We start from the raw sequence: 20,207 nt of genomic DNA on the forward strand, positions 1-20,207 counted from the left end.
ACACACATATACAAACATATAATAAATATATTGTATTATTAGTATTATATTGTATTACAAAATATTAATATTAATATGTGTGAGTACACACATATACACATACGAACACGTGTGTGTGTGTAGAGATATATATATATATACATACACACACATATACACATATATATATACATGCCTTAAGCTACAAATCTTATTACAACTGATTTAATAATAATAATAACACTGGGAACCTAATCCTTATTGCTGTGCATCTGCCCTGTAGAATTAACACAGTTTGACACCACTTTTAACTACTACAGAACCCTGGGAGTTATAGTTTTGGAAGAGACAGTTGAAATCTGTGCCATTTGCTTTACACGTATATTCAACAACAATCTGCTAATGATAAAACAGCTTAACGGCTTAACAAGTGTGTTCAGTTCAGCAATATTGCAAACGTGTCTCGGCCACCACGGCTTTGCTTCGCAAAACAACACGGCGCGTTATGTTGATAGTGGCCTCGTGGCTTAAGCCGTAATGCACAAGTTGATACGGAATGGCCTGGCAGCTTCAAAGCCTGGCTGCTTCCTGCTTGAGGGAATTCCTTTGCCGGGGAGGTGTAAGCGGGCCCTGATTTCGAAGCTGCGAGGCCGTTTGGTGCTAATCGAGGAGGCCGATGACAACATTCAACACTTGCCGAGGTTGTTGTGTGTTTTCCGGGCTCCGGAAGCATTCTCTCCTGACGTTTCGCCCACATCTACGGCAGGCATCCTCAGCCTCAGGCCCCTTCCTTTTCCCCCTCAGCCGCTTAAGCGGCTGAGGGGGAAAAGGAAAGGGCCTGAGGCTGAGGATGCCTGCCGTAGATGTGGGAGAAACGTCAGGAGAGAATGCTGCTTTTGGAACATGAGTCACTCACCGCAACCCAGTGATTCCGGCCATGAAAGCCTTCGACAACCTATAATCCCATTGTTGGAAGTGGGATCAAACTGCTATAGTTTGGGGATGTTTTAACTTTGTGGAGCGATGAGCAAGGAACGAGATCGGAAATTCGGAAAAGGTTTTATGTACGTAGGTGTACGCTTAAAAAAAAATCTTGAGATTTTACACAAGGGTTCAATGCGTTGTGTGCATTTCCATGGGATTTTAAACTGCGCGTACACAGCCTTGTATACAGCAAGAGATCATTGGAAGCTCTAGTATTCCACAATCCAATAGGAAGCTCCAATGCAATTCGTCTCCAACAGCATCCAAATATAATTTTAAATCTGTTACATCCAGTTTGACCCAAACGGGAGTTTCACTGACATAAGCCGCCTTACTTTTTCAAAAAACAAACAAACATGTATTTCTTCCAAAAACAATATTAAACACGTTTGTGTTCTTTGCCAGATTTGGAGATCTATAGATCTCAACCTTTGTTTCGAAATGTACAGGATTTGCAAGAACAGATACTGAATTTCTTTTTTAAAAAAGCACAATGATCGATGGTACCTTAAAAACACTGAGAATATCAAACATATCGCTCCAGCCGGGCACTGCAATGGCGAGAATTCCTCCTGAAAATTCGTTTTTTTCTTTTCACAACAACAACAAAAAATATGGAGGGACCAAAACCGAAGGAACTGGAAACGCTGCAAATCAAAATATCTCTCTCTTTTTCTTTCTTTCTTTTTTTTGCGGTTCAAAAATAAAAAGAGCAAACGACACAACCAATGTTCTTTGGAATCACTAAGTTATCAAAAGATTTTGGATTCTTCTAGAGTCTTTGTGCCAACTTTACAAATCGATTTCTTCATGTAGGTGTTTCAAGTCTCGGGACATTACAGAAGGTCTCTGACCAGCAGGAAGGAAGCTACATCGACCAAGAAATATTGGTACGCTTTTTTTGTTTTGTTTTGTTTCCGATGCAGAACGTCGGCTACAAATAAAAAGGCTTCCCAGAGTCCAATACGCTCCCGGGAGATGGGAGAGAACGAATTACTTTTGTTTCCAGTGCAAAATAAGTCCTCGGGACACGACAGGCAGCGGGAAGGAGCAGAAAGGAAAGGAAGGAAGAAAGGAAGAAATGGGGGGGAAATGGGACTCTCCAGCGGTTTTGGCCGGAGACAAAACCACAGGTCACTCGAGCTTCACCACCGACTTTCATTACTGCTAAAAAGAGACATTCCACGGCTCTGAGGCAGCAGTGCGACTGGACAGGGTTCCATCTGCGTCCGTTACGGAAACGCCCCAAACCGGGCCTTGGTCTGCGTGGCCTCCTCGCCGCCGCCTCCTCCTTCCTTTGGGCCCCAGGTGGAATTGGGGGGGGGGGGGGCAGCACGTCCTCCGGAGAGAAAAAGCATCCACCGCGTGTCATGAAATGTGAGCGATCTGTCGGACCCGGGTCTGGATCTCTTGCCGACACAAAGGGCAGGTCTCCAGCTGCAAGGCACACTCCATGCACAAGTCACTGCAAGGGAGGCAGGACGCAAGTCAGTAAAGGCGCAATGGGAACGGTTATTGGCCCACATTATTATTATTATTATTATTATTATTATTATTATTATTATTATTATTATTATTATTATTATTATTATTATTTTCGTGTCAGGAGCAACCAGAGTTGCTTCTGGAGTGAGAGAATTGGCCGTCTGCAAGGACGTTGCCCAGGCGACATTGCCGGGATGTTTTGATGTTTTTACCATCCTTGTGGGAGGCTTCTCTCATGTTCCCACCTGGAGCTGGAGCTGACAGAGGGAGCTCATCCGCGCTCTCCCCGGGTGGGATTCGAACCTGGCAGCCTTCAGGTCAGCAACCCAACCTTCAAGTCACAAGGCTTTTATCCCCTAGACCACCCACTTTTTTATCCCACTTTGTGCCCAATATAGGACCCAAGGCAGCTAGCAGCTCACATGACACAATGCAATTAAAATAGAGCAAATGCATTAATATATCTATTATTATTATCATCATCATATTCATCATCCTGCTTTTTTCTCTCTAAAAGAAGTCTAGCTATCTATCCATCTATAAATAAACAAACTTTATTATTATCCCACTTTTCGCCCAATATAGGACCCGAGGCAGCTAGCAGCACACATGACACAATGTAATTAAAATAGAGCAAATACATTAATATATCTATTATTATTATTATCATCATCATATTCATCATCCTGCTTTTTTCTCTCTAAAAGAAGTCTATCTATCCATCTATAAATAAACACACACACACAATGGAACATAAAAACATTAAAATACATATAAAACTACACTTTTAGATTGCCTTTTTAATTTAACTGTGCTTTTATAGCTGGTCTTGTCTGGCTTTTACTATTAATCTTATGTATTATTTACTATCTCTGTGAGCTGCCTTGGATTCCAAAGGCAATACAGAATTCCAATAATAAGGCACATAGCTATGTCATATCAACAAATGGCAAACTACCAAAAAAAGCCCCACCCCACATACAAATAATACGAACGTTACCTATGTCCACACGGCCTGAGTTCAGTGTCGGCTATTTCATCACAGCAAAGGGTGCAGCAGTTTTCTCGGATGCTCACTTGCTTCAACAAGGCCAAGCGTCTGTGTCTGAGGGCGAGAAAGGCCAAACGGCAATGAAACCAACACTGTCAGGGAAACAGCCAAGGCTCAGAAGAAATGTATAGGATTATATATGCCATCACGCCATAGAGATGAACATCCCAGTCTCATACCTGCAACCAAATCAGCACAGCCATAATGTAAGGCTGAGTGTTCTGCATCTCTGCTAGAACACAGAATTAAAATCTGGCACGAGAACTAGCACATGGAAGAACTAAAGCCGTGCCTATCAATACAGGGGGAACTGAAAACCGTGCATTCAATCCCCTTCTCTTTGCTCCTCTAAGCAGCCTTGAGGTGAACTCATTTGTCCCCCAAGACAAGCTGCAGGCTGCTGAGACTCCAGGCACCGGGAAATCTCACACCATCTTCTCTGCTTATCACAGTCTGTTGAGCCAAACTCTACAAAGTATAGAGAGTATATATTCTTGCTCCCCAGCTTCACCAACCTGCTCAAGCGGAAAACATTACCTGGGTAAAATGATCTTCTCTTCTGCTGTCAGGAAGGCATAATTGTTAAAGGTGCTAAATTTAGCGGATGGCGGGTATTTGAAAGGTTTCGCTCCAAAGTTGAACTCGCACTGTTGGTAGGACATGAAACTCGCCGCAGCAAAGAAGCCAGACCTACAACAAAAGGGAGGAAAATATCAGCTAGGTATATCTATACTGTTTACAAATTTGTACTGCACTTTATCATTGTCCCTCACTCTATATGTTTTGGTGTTTTAATGCGACCGTTCCCTCATTCTTCCCCTGCTCATCCTTATTCTATTCATGGACTTTACCCAGAGTTTTTGTACCCTCTGTATATGTAGCAATTGATGTTCAGGTTTTAAAGTAATTGATGTGTTATGTTGTTTTATATTTATATTGCTATATTGTTTTTAAATTACTGATTGTATTTAAACCTATGTTGTTGCTGGGCTCATCCCCATGTAAGCCGCCCCGAGATAGAGGCGGGTACAAAAATAAAGTTATTATTAAAAGTTATTATTATATATATCTCAGGGGTGTCAAACTCATTTCACTATCTACCATGATTTTTGTTCCTGGGTTATCCATGTCATTTCCTAATTGGTTCTATCTTAAAAACATGGGGAAAGTTTATTAACCTGCCAAAACTTTGTTTTTGTGAGACATCCTGCAGCACATTTTGCTCTAGTTTTCCAAGGAATATTTATTTCATCATAGAGTCTCAACCAATTCAACCTAATTTGTGGCAGTCACAAAAAATATTTTTCTCAAGTAAAACAAGTAAAACAACTACTTTCAAAATAAGGGCTGCGCAATTAAACAGGGCTGAGCAATTAAAACATAGAATCATAGAATCATAGAATAGTAGAGTTGGAAGAGACCACATGGGCCATCCAGTCCAACCCCCTGCCAAGAAGCAGGAAATCGCATTCAAAGCACCCCCGACAGATGGCCATCCAGCCTCTGCTTAAAAGCCTCCAAGGAAGGAGCCTCCACCACGGCCCCGGGGAGAGAGTTCCACTGTCGAACAGCCCTTCTCACAGTGAGGAAGTTCTTCCTGATGTTCAGGTGGAATCTCCTTTCCTGTAGTTTGAAGCCATTGTTCCGTGTCCTAGTCTGCAGGGCAGCAGAAAACAAGCTTGCTCCCTCCTCCCTATGACTTCCCTTCACATATTTGTACATGGCTATCATGTCTCCTCTCAGCCTTCTCTTCTGCAGGCTAAACATGCCCAGCTCTTTAAGCCGCTCCTCATAGGGCTTGTTCTCCAGACCCTTAATCATTTTAGTCGCCCTCCTATGGACGCTTTCCAGCTTGTCAACATCTCCCTTCAACTGTGGTGCCCAAAATTGGACACAGTGTGATTCCAGGTGTGGTCTGACCAAGGCAGAATAGAAAGAGGGGGAGCAGGACTTCCCTGGATCTAGACGCTATTCCCCTATTGATGCAGGACAGAATCCCATTGGCTTTTTTAGCAGCCGCATCACATTGTTGGCTCATGTTTAACTTGTTGTCCACGAGGACTCCAAGGTCTTTTTCGCACACACTGCTGTCAAGCCAGGCATCGTCCCCCATTCTGTATCTTTGATTTCCATTTTTTCTGCCGAAGTGAAGTATCTTGCATTTGTCCCTGTTGAACTTCATTTTGTTAGTTTCAGCTCTAGTCTCTAGTCTGTCAAGATTGTTTTGAATTCTGCTCCTGTCTTCTGGAGTGTTAGCTATCCCTCCCAGTTTTGTGTCGTCTGCAAACTTGATGATCGTGCCTTCTAACCCTTCGTCTAAGTCGTTAATAAAGATGTTGAACAGAACCGGGCCCAGGACGGAGCCCTGCGGCACTCCACTTGTCACTTCTTTCCATGATGAAGACGACGCATTGGTGAGCACCCTTTGGGTTCGTTCGCTTAGCCAATTACAGATCCACCTAACCGTAGTTTTGTCTAGCCCACATTTTACTAGTTTGTTTGCCAGAAGGTCGTGGGGGACTTTGTCGAAGGCCTTACTGAAATCCAGGTAGGCTACATCCACAGCATTCCCTGTATCGACCCAACTCGTAACTCTATCGAAAAAAGAGATCAGATTAGTCTGGCATGACTTGTTTTTGGTAAATCCGTGTTGACTATTAGCAATGACCGCATTTGTTTCTAAGTGTTCGCAGACCACTTCCTTAATGATCTTTTCCAGAATTTTGCCTGGTATTGATGTGAGGCTGACCGGACGGTAATTGTTTGGGTCGTTCTTTTTTCCCTTCTTGAAGATAGGGACCACATTTGCCCTCCTCCAATCTGCTGGGACTTCTCCCGTTCTCCAAGAACTCTCGAAGATAATTGCCAGTGGTTCTGAAATAACTTCTGCTAGTTCCTTCAGTACTCTTGGGTGTAGCTGATCTGGCCCTGGGGACTTGAATTCGTTTAGAGAGGCCAAGTGTTCCTGGACAACTTGTTTCCCTATTTGGGGTTGGATTTCCCCCAATCCTTCGTCCATTCCGTGTTGCTGAGGTTGAAGATGGCTTTCTTTTTCTGAGAAGACCGAGGCAAAGAAGGCATTAAGTAGTTCTGCCTTTTCCCTGTCCCCTGTCGCCATCACCCCATCTTCTCCTTGCAAAACACTTTCAAACAGGAACTGTTCCCCCCCCCCCCCAGTGTTATGGAGGGCCACATCTGCCTTATGGTTACCCTCAAAAGGCTGCTGAATGCATTGACAGAGAATCAGTGGATACAGAAGCCAACTATATTTTTTGACATAGTATTTGGTGCATTTTAGTTTTTACCACATTTGGGTCCCCAGATGTTATTGAATGACAACTCCTAACCTTGTTGATTATCCACCATGCTCACTGGGGATAATGGGCATGGCAACCCAACAGCCCTTGTGGCTCTGGGGTTGGGGAAATGTTGAAGGGAAATTTAAAGTCAGACACCCTATTCGCAAGACTTGTATCTATCTATTTGTATCTACATTCAAACTACATTCTCCTGACTGAAAAGAACAGAATGCAGCCTGCCAAATGTTCCTGCATCCCAACTCCCATCCGCTCTAGTCATGATGTCGAATGATGAGGAACGCAGGAGTTGTAGCCCAGCATTTGTGGGGCCGCACGAAATGGTATGGCTGTGGATCTTGGAATAGAACTTCTATTTGCAATGCTATTTGGGACTAGCAGCATTTGCTGGGCCAATAAAACGGAGGAGGAGAGGGATTGCAGCACAAAGCAGCGAAACAAAGGCCAAGGCACAGGGTAGCCCTGGGTCTGGGGTGACTAATGTTTTCCCAAGGCAAGCACATGAGTTTCTTCCTGCTGCCATCGCAAGACGTTTATGCCTTTCTTGCAACCCAACAAATACATATTTGATGGTGTTTTCCAGTGCTGCAAAACAGTGTGAATTTTTAAATTTCCCTCAAAGGCATTGTGTACTCACACAGCAGAAGAAAAGACTTGCTTCTCGGCTGGAAGCTGGTTCCCGTTTAAATAAAAAACCATCTTCTTGTCCTGCAGGTCCAGCAAAAATCCTATTGTGTCACCTTCAGCCAAGCGTGAAGACAAAAACAAAGGTGGTTACCGCTCTGACGAAAACACAACACACACCCTCCCACGTGCCTACTGCCAAAAGAACCCTCATAACCCAAGCATGAATGCTTTGGAATCCATGCTTTAAGAGGGAATGGAAGAGACGGCAGGGAGTCTCTAATGTACTGAACGTACACACTCTTTCGGGTGAGACCTAAAGCAGTTCAGCAGCAAAGGCAGAAGGCAGTGTGGCAAGGCAGGGACAGAGTTACCTTCCTTCCAGCACGGGTGGGAGTGCGGTTTACTTCTGGCATTATACCAGATCAGCTGCCGGCAGCCGTCGTATGCGCAGGAGTACTCGTCGTCCCCGATGCCATAACCTTCCTTCACAGAAACAAAAGAAGGTAGTGTTTAATTTTCTTGAATCGTGAAAGAACGAGCAGAAATCAACAACAGAGAATAGGAATCACACTGTCCTGAAAATGTAAGCTCACAGTTGGGAGGGTGGGGGTTACGCCTGGGTTTGTGTCGGCCAAATGACCAGGAGTAAGTACGGTTGCACTCAAAGCGGCTTAGAGTAAAACCAACACAATACGATTTTAAAAACCCAAACATACCAACATTAAAACAGAATTAGATATTAACAATATTCACAATAAACAGTTAAACCCCTTAAAACTAATTAAAAGCCAATTCATAGCTAAAACCACAGCATCCCCTGACTTGATATTTCAAAACTTCTTCTTTAAAAGGAACTTTTGCAATGACCCTGCGTTAAATCTTCCTAGGCAGGCAAGCCGAAAATTCTGAGTAGAGAGGAGCTCCAACTCTAGAGGAACTTTCCAATTACAATAAGAAGATAACAATGTATTATTATTATTATTATTATCGACACAACGACATTGTATGACACAGCAAACAAGATAGATATGCTGGATTTTGTATCACAAAATCACAAGTCGAACACTTCCCAAGTGTCTATGACTGTGTGATGTATTATTATTATTATTATTATTATTATTATTATTATTATTATTGTTGTTATTGCTACTACTATTATATACGGCACAAAAAAGCTCTCCCGCTTCACCAGTTCTATTTCCAGACAAAAAGGCCAAGTCAGATGCTCTCCTTTCTGTCCTTAATTCTGCTTTAGACACCATTTATGCAAACAGCCAGAAGAATTTTGAGACATAGCGGAGACAGGAATTTTTCTAATCTCTTAATCATGCTTAAGGCTTTCATGGTCTGTCTGTATGGTTAAGAGATTAGGAACATATGCTGTCTCCCTCCCCGAAAATTTTTTAACTTCAACTACACAGATGTATCAATGCCACTGATAATTGGCTTCAACCAGAAGCTGCAAATTCACAATATAACGCTGGCGGACCTGCCATGCTTTAACAGTCCAGGGAAAGAACCGTCTGCGTGTGTACTTGGTGTAGGAATATATAGTTTGGCAAGGAGGTTCCGAAGGGAGGAGAAGGCAGGACTTACATGATTGAGGAACTTGCTGTCTTTGGTAGCCCACCCGATCTGCATCACGCCGGACGTGACGACCGTGACTTCATAATACCAGACGCCAGAATCCACGCAGAAGGTGCACCGGACGCTTTCGAAAGAGGAGGCGTCGCACCGGGCCTAGCAAACAAAACGGGCAGCAAGCGGGAAGCGGTTCAGTCTACGGGGAAGTTCTCAGGGCCGCTGTGAAATGGCTGGCTGGAAGATCCAACCCCTGAGACTCTTTGTGGAACATGACGCGGGGCTTCCTGAATTCTACTGAATTGCAAATTCATAATAATAAAAATAAATAATAAAACTTTATTTATACCCCGCCACCATCTCCCCGCGGGGACTCGGGGCGGCTTACATGGGGCAGAGGCCCAGACAACGTAAGGACAAAATGTAAGCAACATGATACAAATCACAATATAAAAAGATAAAACAGTAATACAATATATCAATTAAAACAACAATACAGGATAAAAATTGCATTTGAAACACATAAATGGTATGTGTTCATCCGTGTTTCATCGCATAATAGTCGCACCTCAATTGGGGGAAAAGGGGGTGTGGCCCAAAATTGGTATTTTAGGATTTCTCTCATAATATTCACAGAGCCGTTTGGGGCTGATTCTTCCTTCCTTCTCTGATGGCAAGGAAAGTTTTTTTGTTTTTTAAACAGAAATGGAGGTCTCTGAGCTCTGCCCTTCCTTCCTTCTTTCCAAGAGCTCAATTTCAGGCTTTGTAAACTGCCTTGCCTTCCAAGAAAGGAGGAGGGAAAGAAGGAAGGAAGGAAGGAAGGAAGGAAGGAAGGAAGGAAGGAAGGAAGGAAGGAAGGAAGGGGGAATCTTCCCTCCCCCTTCGCTGAGCAAGGCAGTTAAAAACAAACAAACCAACAACAACAAACAGAAAGGAAGCTGTTTGTTGGGGGCTGGATCATCCTCCCTTTCAGGGGAAAGGCAGTTAGAAAACAGACACAGAAAGTATAGAATCAAACTCAGATGCTATTTCACTGCATAATAGTCACACCCCTTTTCCAATCAAAAGTGGGAATTGTGTTGTTGATTAGCACTGAACAGCCCTGCAGTTTCAAAGCCTGGTTGCTTTCAATCTCTTTTCCTGTCCACCAACCTTCTGTTTCCCCGTTCTTGAGTTGAGAGAATAGCAACTGCTTTGGGAGACTGATCTTTGGACATTCGGACAACGTGGCCTTCCGTTCAGCGGGGCTGAGGGCATAAGAGCATCACTTTAGTGCTGGTGGTCTTTGCTTCTTCTTGCAGCACACTGGCATTTGTCCACCGGTCTTCCCAAGAGATTCGCAAGATTTTTCAGAGGCAGCGCTGGTGGAAGTTGAGTGTGACGTCTGTAGATGGTCCATGTTTTGCAGGCGTAGAGCAGGGTTGGGAGGACAATGGCTTTATAAACAAGCACCTTGGTATCTCTACCGATGTCCCGATCCTCAAACACTCTCTGCTTCATTCGGAAGAATGCTGCACTCACAGAGCTCAGGCGGTGTTGCATTTCAATGTTGACTTTTGTGCAGAAGTAACTGCCAAGGGAGCAGATATGGTCAACATTTTCTAACGTTACGCCATTAAGCTGTATTCCTGGCCTTGCAGAGGGATTGGCTGGCGCCTTTTGCTGGAAGAGCACTTTGGTTTTCTCTATGTTCAATGAGAGTCTGAGCATCTCGTATTCTTCTGCAAAGGTGTTTAGAGTGGTTTGTAGGTTTTCTTCTGAATGCGCACAGACTACGTTATCATTACGCATTGTGGGTGTATTTTTCTGGCAATGGTGTAAGGTTTATATTTGGTCAGAGTCGCGTGAATGCAATCCACTGGACAATGGAGTTGCATTGTCTTGGAAGATATGTAAATACTCATCAGGGCCCATTTGATCCTCTGGGATTGTACAAATAAGAAGGGTACTTGCAGATACAGTAGAGTCTCACTTATCCAAGCCTCGCTTATCCAAGCTTCTGGATAATCCAAGCCATTTTTGTAGTCAATGTTTTCAATATATCGTGATATTTTGGTGCTAAATTTGTAAATACAGTAATTACAACATAACATTTCTACGAATTGAACTACTTTTTCTGTCAAATTTGTTGTATAACATGATGTTTGGGTGCTTAATTTGTAAAATCATAACCTAATTTGATGTTTAATAGGCTTTTCCTTAATCCCTGCTTATTATCCAAGATATTCACTTATCCAAGCTTCTGCCGGGCTGTTTAGCTTGGATAAGTGAGACTCTACTGTATATAGTTGGTTATACATGCACAGCATTCAGCAGAAAGACTGGGCAGCTCATCCAGCACTTGACTAAATAAATGTAGACTTACACCAGGCCAACCTAACACAGGCTCTTGGCTACAATCTACCATAGGAATGACATCTAGGTCAGTGCTACTCAAAGTGGTGTCCTCTGTGCTAGTACTGGACTCTGCTTCCAGTGAAGACAGAAACAGTTGCAGACAATGTGCTCAAATACGGCCCTTGGCCTCTGGCGCACAGGGAAAAAGACGGCCAGATACGGTGGGATGCACTGACCTAGATTTAACTCAGAGGCTCATTGTTTATTATTGTTCCTGTTTCACTTTTTATCATCATCACATTGAATAGCTTTGCAATGCAGAGCATGTTGTGTAATGTGCTGGAATGCGGCAGGACACTGACGACTAAACCTCCTGGCAACTCGGGAGATGCCGCCAGTGGTGTTCGCGCTGCAGAGCCCTCCCCTGCCAACGTCCCCAACCCAGACGACACAGCCTGACAGCCAGCAAGAGACCTCAAGGGAAATGAGGGACACACAGCACCTTAGAAGTAAAAGGGGAACAAGAACCTACCTCCAACCCGTGCGGTGAGATCTTAAGGTATTCACTGACGTCGTTACTATTCAGCATGGCGTTAATGTGGGTCAAGTCAACCTTCTCGTACGTAAACTGCCTGCCTTCTTTCAAAACTGCAAGAGAGAAGATAAAAGAGTCAAACTTTCCTGCCATCCTCTGCTGTTCTGCTTCTAGGCAGAAGCTGCGGATGCCTTTCTGGTTTCATCCAGATTTCAAGACCAATATTATATCCCCCATGTGATAGCACCAATTGTTTTTTAAACTGTCTGCACAAAACACGGTGTTTTGAACCCTTTGATGCGTATGGAAAACAACGTGGTCTTACTTACACAGGTTATCTAAACTCCACTGAGCGCAGAAACCGACTTGGCGCTTTAAGTAGTCCGGATTATCCATCCATTTCTCTAACAGGACAAGTTGGTCGCTGATGCAAGTCTGGGAAACAGTCACTTTATTTTCACCTGGAGTTGAAAGAGGGAGGAAAGGCTCAATGGAAATGCCACAGGAGGGCAAGGGGAGGAGCAGTTCAAGCATGCAAACAGATTCAGTCTTCCAAACCTTGGGAACAGAAAGTGGAAGGGTCTTTGCGTGTGTGTGTCTCTAAGAGTAAATCATGTGACACCCAAACATTCAGAGATCTTGCTCGTGGCACCTTGGCCATTATCTAACTTTGAAGCAGTGGAGAGACCTTTAGGAGTTTTCTCACGACATCCGTGTCTTTCATGAAGAACCCATCCTCAATTGAGGATGAGCATGAAAAAATAGGAGTTGGGCACAGTATGTAGTGATACTTCTTAAAATATATGGGTTGTTGTGTGTTTTCCGGGCTGTCTGGCCATGTTTCAGAAGCATTATCTCCTGACATTTCGCCTACATCTATGGCAGGAATCAGAGGTTGTGGGGTATATTGGAAAAAACTAAGCAAGGAAGGTTTAGGTATCTGTGGAAGGTCCAGGATGGGAGAAGGAAGGAACTCTTTGAGATTATTTTAAAACTTTTTTTACCTTGTCTTATGTATTTATATATAATTGTGCTTGAACTTATTTTGATTTTATACTGCCTGTTATTTTATTGTTTGTTTTATATTTTAACTTGTATACACTTTGTCTTTTCTGGGCTTGGCCCGATGTTAGCCACCCGAGTCCCTTCGGGGAGATGGTGGCGGGATACAAAAATTATTATTATAATTATATATTATTATTATTGTCTGTTGGAGGCCATTAATGCTAATCAAGGTGATTAATTAAAACATTCACACAGGCCTCCAAACAGACAAGAGTTCTTTCTTTCTCCCACCCTGGACTTTCCACAGATACATAAACCTTCCTTGCTTAGTTTTTTCCAATATACCTCACAAACTCTGAAGATGCCTGTCATAGATGTGGGAGAAACGTCAGGAGAGAATGCTTCTGGGACATGGCCAGACAGTCGAGAAAACACACAACAACACATATATTTTAAGAAATATCACTACATGCTGTGCCCAGCTCCTGGTTGTTCATGCTCAGCTTCAGGAAGGTGAAATCCTCCCCCGCAATCCCCAGGAGACACCTTGGGACCCCCCCCCCCTTTCCCCTTCCAGTAAAGTATATTGCAAGTAAACACTTACTTGTTTGTGCAAACTTTTCCAGGGCTATTAGTGCAAAAAGCATTACTGTTGGGTGGGACTGGAACTCCTAAGACAAAGAAGAAAATTATGGGATATAGTATTCCCCTAGGGAGCCCCTGCACACAATATATTTTTATTGTTATTTTCCCACATGGAGAAAAAAGATGCTGTGCAGGACAAATCTGCGTTGTCAAAACAAAATATTTGTTTTTTGACACAGCAGGAACGATCTAAAGACCGAGTTTATTTCAGAGATCCAAGAAACAACGCAAAGTCCTGCACATGTGAGCTATTCTGGATTCAGGCATCTTGGCAACAAGAGTTAGAACCACCCACAAAATGCAGGGAGGAAGGGATGCATGATTGGCAGGAAGGAGCCAATACTGGACTGTGCTTCACATTGCTTTGCACGGAGGACCGGACTGTGACATCTGGACCAAGAAGCAGATAGGATGAAATGCTCTGGATATCCTGCAAGGAGATTCCTGCCCATCCATTAAGCACAATTTGGAAGTTAGTCAGAACAAGTACTTTTTAAAGTGGAACTCCGGCTATATATGTGTGTGTGTGTGTGTGTATACACATACATACAAATGTTGTATAGCATTGGGAAGGGCCAACACTCCTGTAGTTGTTTTGCTGCCTGTGCCCCTGTTCAGAAGATTTCACCTCCCTTTCAGGTTATATTTGGGTTGGCTTATACTCGAGTATATATGGTACCTCTAGGTGTTTCTAACACTGACAACAACAGAAACAAAATACAAAAGCAAGTCCTTTCACTCTAATTCAGGATACTAGAGTGAAGAGGAACGGAAGTGGGGTTTTCTGTTTTTTTTAAAAAAAGGATTCTAGAACTGAAAATAAGGACCCTTTGTTGCTGCTCTGGTAAGCGGACATGGAGGTTAAAGGGAAAGGTGCAGCTTGAAATCTGCCCACTTCAGTTTTAAACAATATAATCATGCTATAGTTTTGGTTCTATGAGAATATTCCTATTTTGTACATCACTTGAGGCATTTTGAAAAGGAGAATGAAAATGACAACTATAAACACATGGCACGGTGGAAATTCAGAGCAGCACTTTCGGGGTGCGCAGGTCCACTGGTACTTTAAAAAACCCACAACATTTAAGGGAGAACTTAGAGCAGTTATGTAACAATTGATACTCACCAAGCTCTGCAGCAAGTATTCCAAGATTCCTTCACTGAGCAAACCTATACTTGCAGGACCTGTAAAAACATTAGAAATGAAACACTCACTTGGAACTTCTTCAAAAGGTTGCTCCCATGCTATCTTACTTTGGAGTAATGACGGCAGAAAATTCTAGTAAGCACCAGAGCTTTTCATGGCCAATTGCCAACTTATTTTTTTACACCAGCCATGCAAATAACGTATTTGTAGATGTTGGGATGTGGAGAAACAGAGCTAAGGGTCCTCAAGACTCACTACTTGCTTTCAAGACTTATGTAGCATTGATCCAGGACTTGGGATTATGTACTATGTGTATGATGGCTGAGGAAGTGCAATTATATTTACTGTGAGCAGAGGGCAGGCCAAAAGGGAAAGCTGGAGATAAATCACCATACTATTCACCACCCTCTCTGTGACACAGAAATATTGATAATTCTCTTACCCGCAAGCTTCTCTGCCAAACAGCCCAGGACGGCGGTGGTGTTCCGATGTTTGGCAGGGTGGCACGCATCCTGGCGCGCAACGGCTCCGCTTAAATTTAAGATTTCCGTCAACTTCTGCAATGCATCCTAAATGGGGAAATTCGCATGTTGTTGAATGAAAAGGCACAGTTACGTTTTCTCTCCTACTCAATAAGTCGCTAGGAAAGCTCAAGAACCCATCCCTCCCATAGCTTAAAATTGTAAGCAATGAAAGCAGTGGTCTCCTCTGTTTTGTGATACTGTGGTTGTGGAATTTTCAGGAAGGCAAGAAATACTTCAAACCCCATACGAAGCCTGGAAGCCACAGGCCTGAAATCAGCGTCACTTCCAACTGAATGGAGCTGCAGAAACAATGGCTGTTACAATAGTTCTGACTTATCAGGTTCCCATTGACTCAGTGGGAAACAGGACTCCAATTTAATCTACCAAATGGTTTCATAAGACTGAGTTTCTCTATGCACATCCACATACGCAGGTGAACTTTGAGAACAGTGCCCTACAGATGATGTAGCAATATAAAGGAAAAGATTTTTTAAAATGTTTTAAATTACATCAAAACAAGGGAAATGTTTGAAAATGGTCACTACTGCCCATCCTAGAAAAAATAGGCCGACTACTGATTAATTTGGCATCCAGTTTGCAAGGGTAACTTTTGCCCAGTATATTTCTGACAGCAGAACAGTAAATGGCTTCATAATTATTCAGGCATGTGGTCCATTTAATCCCCTATTTATTATGCACTCTAGCTGGTAGCCAGGATTTTTTCCTAGGCTTGGTATTTCTTGGTGGTCTCCCATCCAAACACTAACCAAGACCAACCCCATTTAGCTTCCAAAGTCAGAGAAAGTGGATGTCTTGTCGTAGGCTTTCATGGCCGGAATCGCTGGGTTGCTGTGAGCTTTCCTGGCTGTATGGAGGCAAAACACCAGGAGAGAATGCTTCTGGAACACGGCCGTACAACCCAGAAAACTCACAGCAACCAAAAACTGGACCAACATTAAGTGGCCGAATGTAAATCTGACATCAATCTATTAAAGTAACAGAGATCGATTTAGTCCCTTTGAAGCCTGCATTGATTAAAAACAGGGCAAGAAGGAGCCCTATCCCAATGGCAGCCGCAGACCCCCAACTGGATGCCTTTTCCTTGAACTTACTTTTGTTGGCAACGGGCACTCATCCAGTAGCAACGTTATAACAGCTGGTCCCAGGGGATCTTCTAATGGAATAACCCTAATTAGCGATTGGACAACTTCCAGCCAGCCTTCATCTGCCAACAACAGGAGAAAGGAAGGTATCTTAGACTGACAAGAATAGATGGAGGCTCATCCCAAAAAGAATCAGTTTTCATTTCAGCAAAACCTTGACAACTGATTTACAGGACGCATCTCAAACCTCCCTTTAAAGAGTTAACAATCACATACTGTACCAACAGCATCTCAACAGCAGAACAAATGTAGGTCTTCTTCTGAATGCGCACAGACTATGTTATCATCGGCATATTGAAGTTCTAATGATCACATGCGCCTTCTCTACATCAGACTAACAATTGTGTTTAGGCTTAAGCAACTGATAATTTGCTGCAGTTTCAAAAGCTCCAAACCTAAGCCTAAGGCAATCATGTCTTGGTAGGGCCAATCTTAACCAGAGCAGAAGAGTTCTGCTGTCTGAAACATTGCCAAGTTTAAAAGAGATAGCAGCACTCCTTCCTTCTCCTATTAAGCTCTCCAGACATTATTTGACTATTTTATAATAATAATAATAATAATAATAATAATAATAATAATAATAATAACAACTTCATTCTTGTATCCCGCTACCATCTCCCCGAAGGGACTTGGGGCAGCTTACACACGGCACAAAAGTGCCTAAAAACAGAGCATAAAACAAAACACAATATAAACAAAATGCAATTAAATAAAACAAATAGACATATAAAACAACAAAACTCGACTAGAATGGCACTCTTCTGATGGTAAGCTACTGTAAACATGGCCATTTCCCCCTCAAACTGGAAGCCGACGTCATAGTTCTTTCTTTACCGATCTGAGCAACCATATTTGCGAGCGAGCTCCAAAAGCTTGTTAGCTTGAGCCTTGTGGCAGCTGGCAGGATGATTTTGCAACAACATACCTCATAAATTTAGCCAGATTAGACAGGTACACATATTAAGCTAATTACCGCTTTACTGAGCTTATTGTCAAGTTGTGATACTACTTAGATAATCAGTATAAATTGCCCCAACTCTCAGAAACAAACATCCAGCGCAACTTTAAGCTTTTTTCCAGAGCTAAATGGTTTTCCAGTCAAGCACAACCAGAATATTGCGTAAGAACACTGAGGTACCTGTTTCAGCCATTTCATGCAAAGTCATCATGGAATAAGGAGGTTCCTGATCACTAGAAAAAAAGAAAAATAAGATAATAAAAACAATCACAAATACAGACCAAAAGATTTCGTGTCAGCATCTCCAACTTGGACTCTTAGCTTTTAAGTATCATGTGATGTAGTGGACAAAGAAGAAGCAAGAAAGTTATGGCCTCTCCTTTTAGAAAGCCTTCAACCGGAGCTTTGATGGCCATCTCTCAAGAGTATTGTAATAGTGTTTTTTGTTTACAAGATGGACCTTTCGGTCTCTTCCAACCTCAAGATTCTACAATTCTATAAATCATTGCCAACCACTATGACAATTTTTAGATGCACGTGGCAATGGTAGCAGAGAAAGGTGGGTAATTCAACACATCTGGCTGAGCCATGAATGGAAATCTAGACCACAGAATTTCTCCACATGATGCAAAAAACAGCTGTGGTGAGAACAGCTGTCTGCAAGACTGAAAATGCAAACAGTGCTCCCAACTTGGCAAGCCAGGCCCCTTCTCCCACATGGCAGAGAGTCCTGAGATCATTGCCATAATCGACCCTGAACAGCAGGGCTCAAAGACTGAAAACGTTTATGCATCTCACTTATTGGAGAGAATGCTGGGCTGCCTTCCAGCCCAAGGATCCCAGACATTTCGTTTATTGATTGGGGAGGGAAACTCTTCTATGGTATATGGAGCTTGCAACCATTTAAAACACTTAAATCAAAGGACAGCCAACGAAAGATGGCAAGGCAATCAATAATACGTAGTGGCTGGTGCGGCATATTAAAACTAAAAGCAAAGAGGTTTGGCAACTAAAAACCTGGCAAGTGAAGGAAGAATGCTTGGTTAGGGGCTGAAAAATGTGTATGGGGGGGAATGGATCTCCAACGCTAAGCAATTCCACAATCTGAACACAACTAACACTGACGTGCTGTCTTATAATATGCACCTCAGTCACTACTATGTATAGAACAGTCTCTGTAAGACAGTGCTTCTCAACCTGGGGTCCCCATATGTGTTTGGCCTACAACTCCCAGAAATCCCAGCCAGTTTACCAGCTGTTAGGATTTCTGGGAGTTTAAGGCCCAAAACATCTGGGGACCCCAGGTTGAGAACCACTGCTGTAAGAGAAGTTCTTTGAATATACTTGGCTGGGCAGAGGGGAACAAAATGAGTCCATTGCTCTTCAAGTAGGAATTCTGCTCTGTCAATTAAATTTAATTGGTGTTTTTAACTACTTAAAGGTTTTAACCTCTTAAAATAGTCTTATTTAATGCTGTAAATGTTTTCAAATGAAGTAAGGATATACATATATACATCCATCCCAGAAGGTCTTTGTTTTGGCAGAGCTGCAGAATCATTTGCCTTCAGGCCATGCCCAGAGGCTGGGAGAAGTTCTCCTTCCTTGCCAGGAAAAAGAAAGAGCTGGCACATAGCACAGAATGAAGCGAACACCGAAGGAGTTACGAAAGAGAGAGCGTTTTGACAGCAGCAGAGAGCGCGTAGATAATGAGGGCAGGAAGGAAGCTGTCAACACCCTTGCCGAGATCAAGATACAACAGAAATAATCAAAAGTGGCAATGCAAAACATGGGACGTCATCTGGAAAGGAAACCTTCAGGACTTAGAAAGACAAAACACCCATTGTTGCATTCACTTTCACCTCAACGGCAACCACAATGAAAACACCAGGATGATTTATTCAAAGAGAACCAAGGGCTTTCTTAAGCAAAACATTAAAGCCCACCAAACTTTCACAATGCTATCATTTACTTTTATATGCTGCCTTTCTCCCAGCAATGAACCCAAGCCATCTTTCAACAGGGATAGAACAAGATAAAAGCAAGCATCTTATTGTTATTGTTGTGTACGTTCAGTTCATTTCTGACATACGGCAGCTCTAAGGTGAAGGAGTGGTACCCAGAAAATGGATGCAATTCGTCTTACTTTGCATAAAACTTTCACAAACTATCAAGCCTCAGACCTTTGGGCACAAATACATAGGTTCCTGTTTTCTCTAGGGAGATGAGAAGAAAAAAAGTGGTTTTACTTTGGGTTTCTCATATCAGCATTTCCCTAGAAAAAAAGTGTAGAACAGGGCAGTGGGAAGTGTATTGGCAGGTACGGGGAGTTGCTATTTGGCTTTGACCAAGGGTGTACGACTGATTATGACAACAATCATAAACCATCGTGGTTAAAGAGGTGCATATCAAAAGAGCAGCTATACCAGAACAATCCAAGGGCTGACACTATCTAGCATCCTGCTTTACACTCTGCCCAAGTGGAGAGCCCACAAGCAGAACAAAAAAGCAATGGTAAGGTACAGTAGCTTGATCTCGATCTTTAATTCACCAATAGGCTATACATAGATACTCACTAGGTGACCAAGTCACATAGGGTCCTTCCACACAGCCATATAACCCAGAATGTCAAGGCAGAAAATCCACAATATCTGCTTTGAACTGGGTTATCCGGGTCCACACTGCTCTCTATCCCAGTTCAAAGCAGACAATGTGGGATTTTATACAGCTGTGTGGAAGGAGCCATAATCTCAGCCCCAGAAACCCCGTGATAGGTTTGCCTTAGGGCTGCCATAAGTTGAAATGCCTTGAAGGTGCCCCACAACAATTTCATAAAGATCTGAAGAGCCACCTGTGGCCCACACACTGCACT

The 20,207-nt window shown here is 42.9% G+C and overlaps 1 protein-coding gene across 1 annotated transcript in view; it reads right to left on the reverse strand.

Moving 5' to 3' along the window:
* Nucleotides 1-1,026: 1,026 nt before the first annotated feature.
* Nucleotides 1,027-20,207, reverse strand: part of rspry1 (ring finger and SPRY domain containing 1) — a 28,061-nt gene continuing 8,880 nt past the window's right edge. Inside the window, exons 3-15 of the mRNA XM_008122324.3 lie at nt 17,519-17,571; nt 16,330-16,442; nt 15,136-15,262; nt 14,673-14,731; nt 13,506-13,572; nt 12,226-12,357; nt 11,894-12,009; nt 9,040-9,183; nt 7,815-7,926; nt 7,454-7,556; nt 4,037-4,189; nt 3,449-3,553; nt 1,027-2,428 (exon numbers count right to left, since the gene is read on the reverse strand). Of these exons, the coding sequence (XP_008120531.1) occupies nt 2,332-2,428; nt 3,449-3,553; nt 4,037-4,189; nt 7,454-7,556; nt 7,815-7,926; nt 9,040-9,183; nt 11,894-12,009; nt 12,226-12,357; nt 13,506-13,572; nt 14,673-14,731; nt 15,136-15,262; nt 16,330-16,442; nt 17,519-17,571 (1,381 nt within the window). The 3' untranslated portion in view covers nt 1,027-2,331. The remainder of the gene's footprint in view (nt 2,429-3,448; nt 3,554-4,036; nt 4,190-7,453; nt 7,557-7,814; nt 7,927-9,039; nt 9,184-11,893; nt 12,010-12,225; nt 12,358-13,505; nt 13,573-14,672; nt 14,732-15,135; nt 15,263-16,329; nt 16,443-17,518; nt 17,572-20,207) is intronic.

This window comes from Anolis carolinensis, unplaced genomic scaffold (genome assembly GCF_035594765.1).
Source record: "Anolis carolinensis isolate JA03-04 unplaced genomic scaffold, rAnoCar3.1.pri scaffold_9, whole genome shotgun sequence".
Lineage (NCBI taxonomy): Eukaryota > Metazoa > Chordata > Lepidosauria > Squamata > Dactyloidae > Anolis > Anolis carolinensis.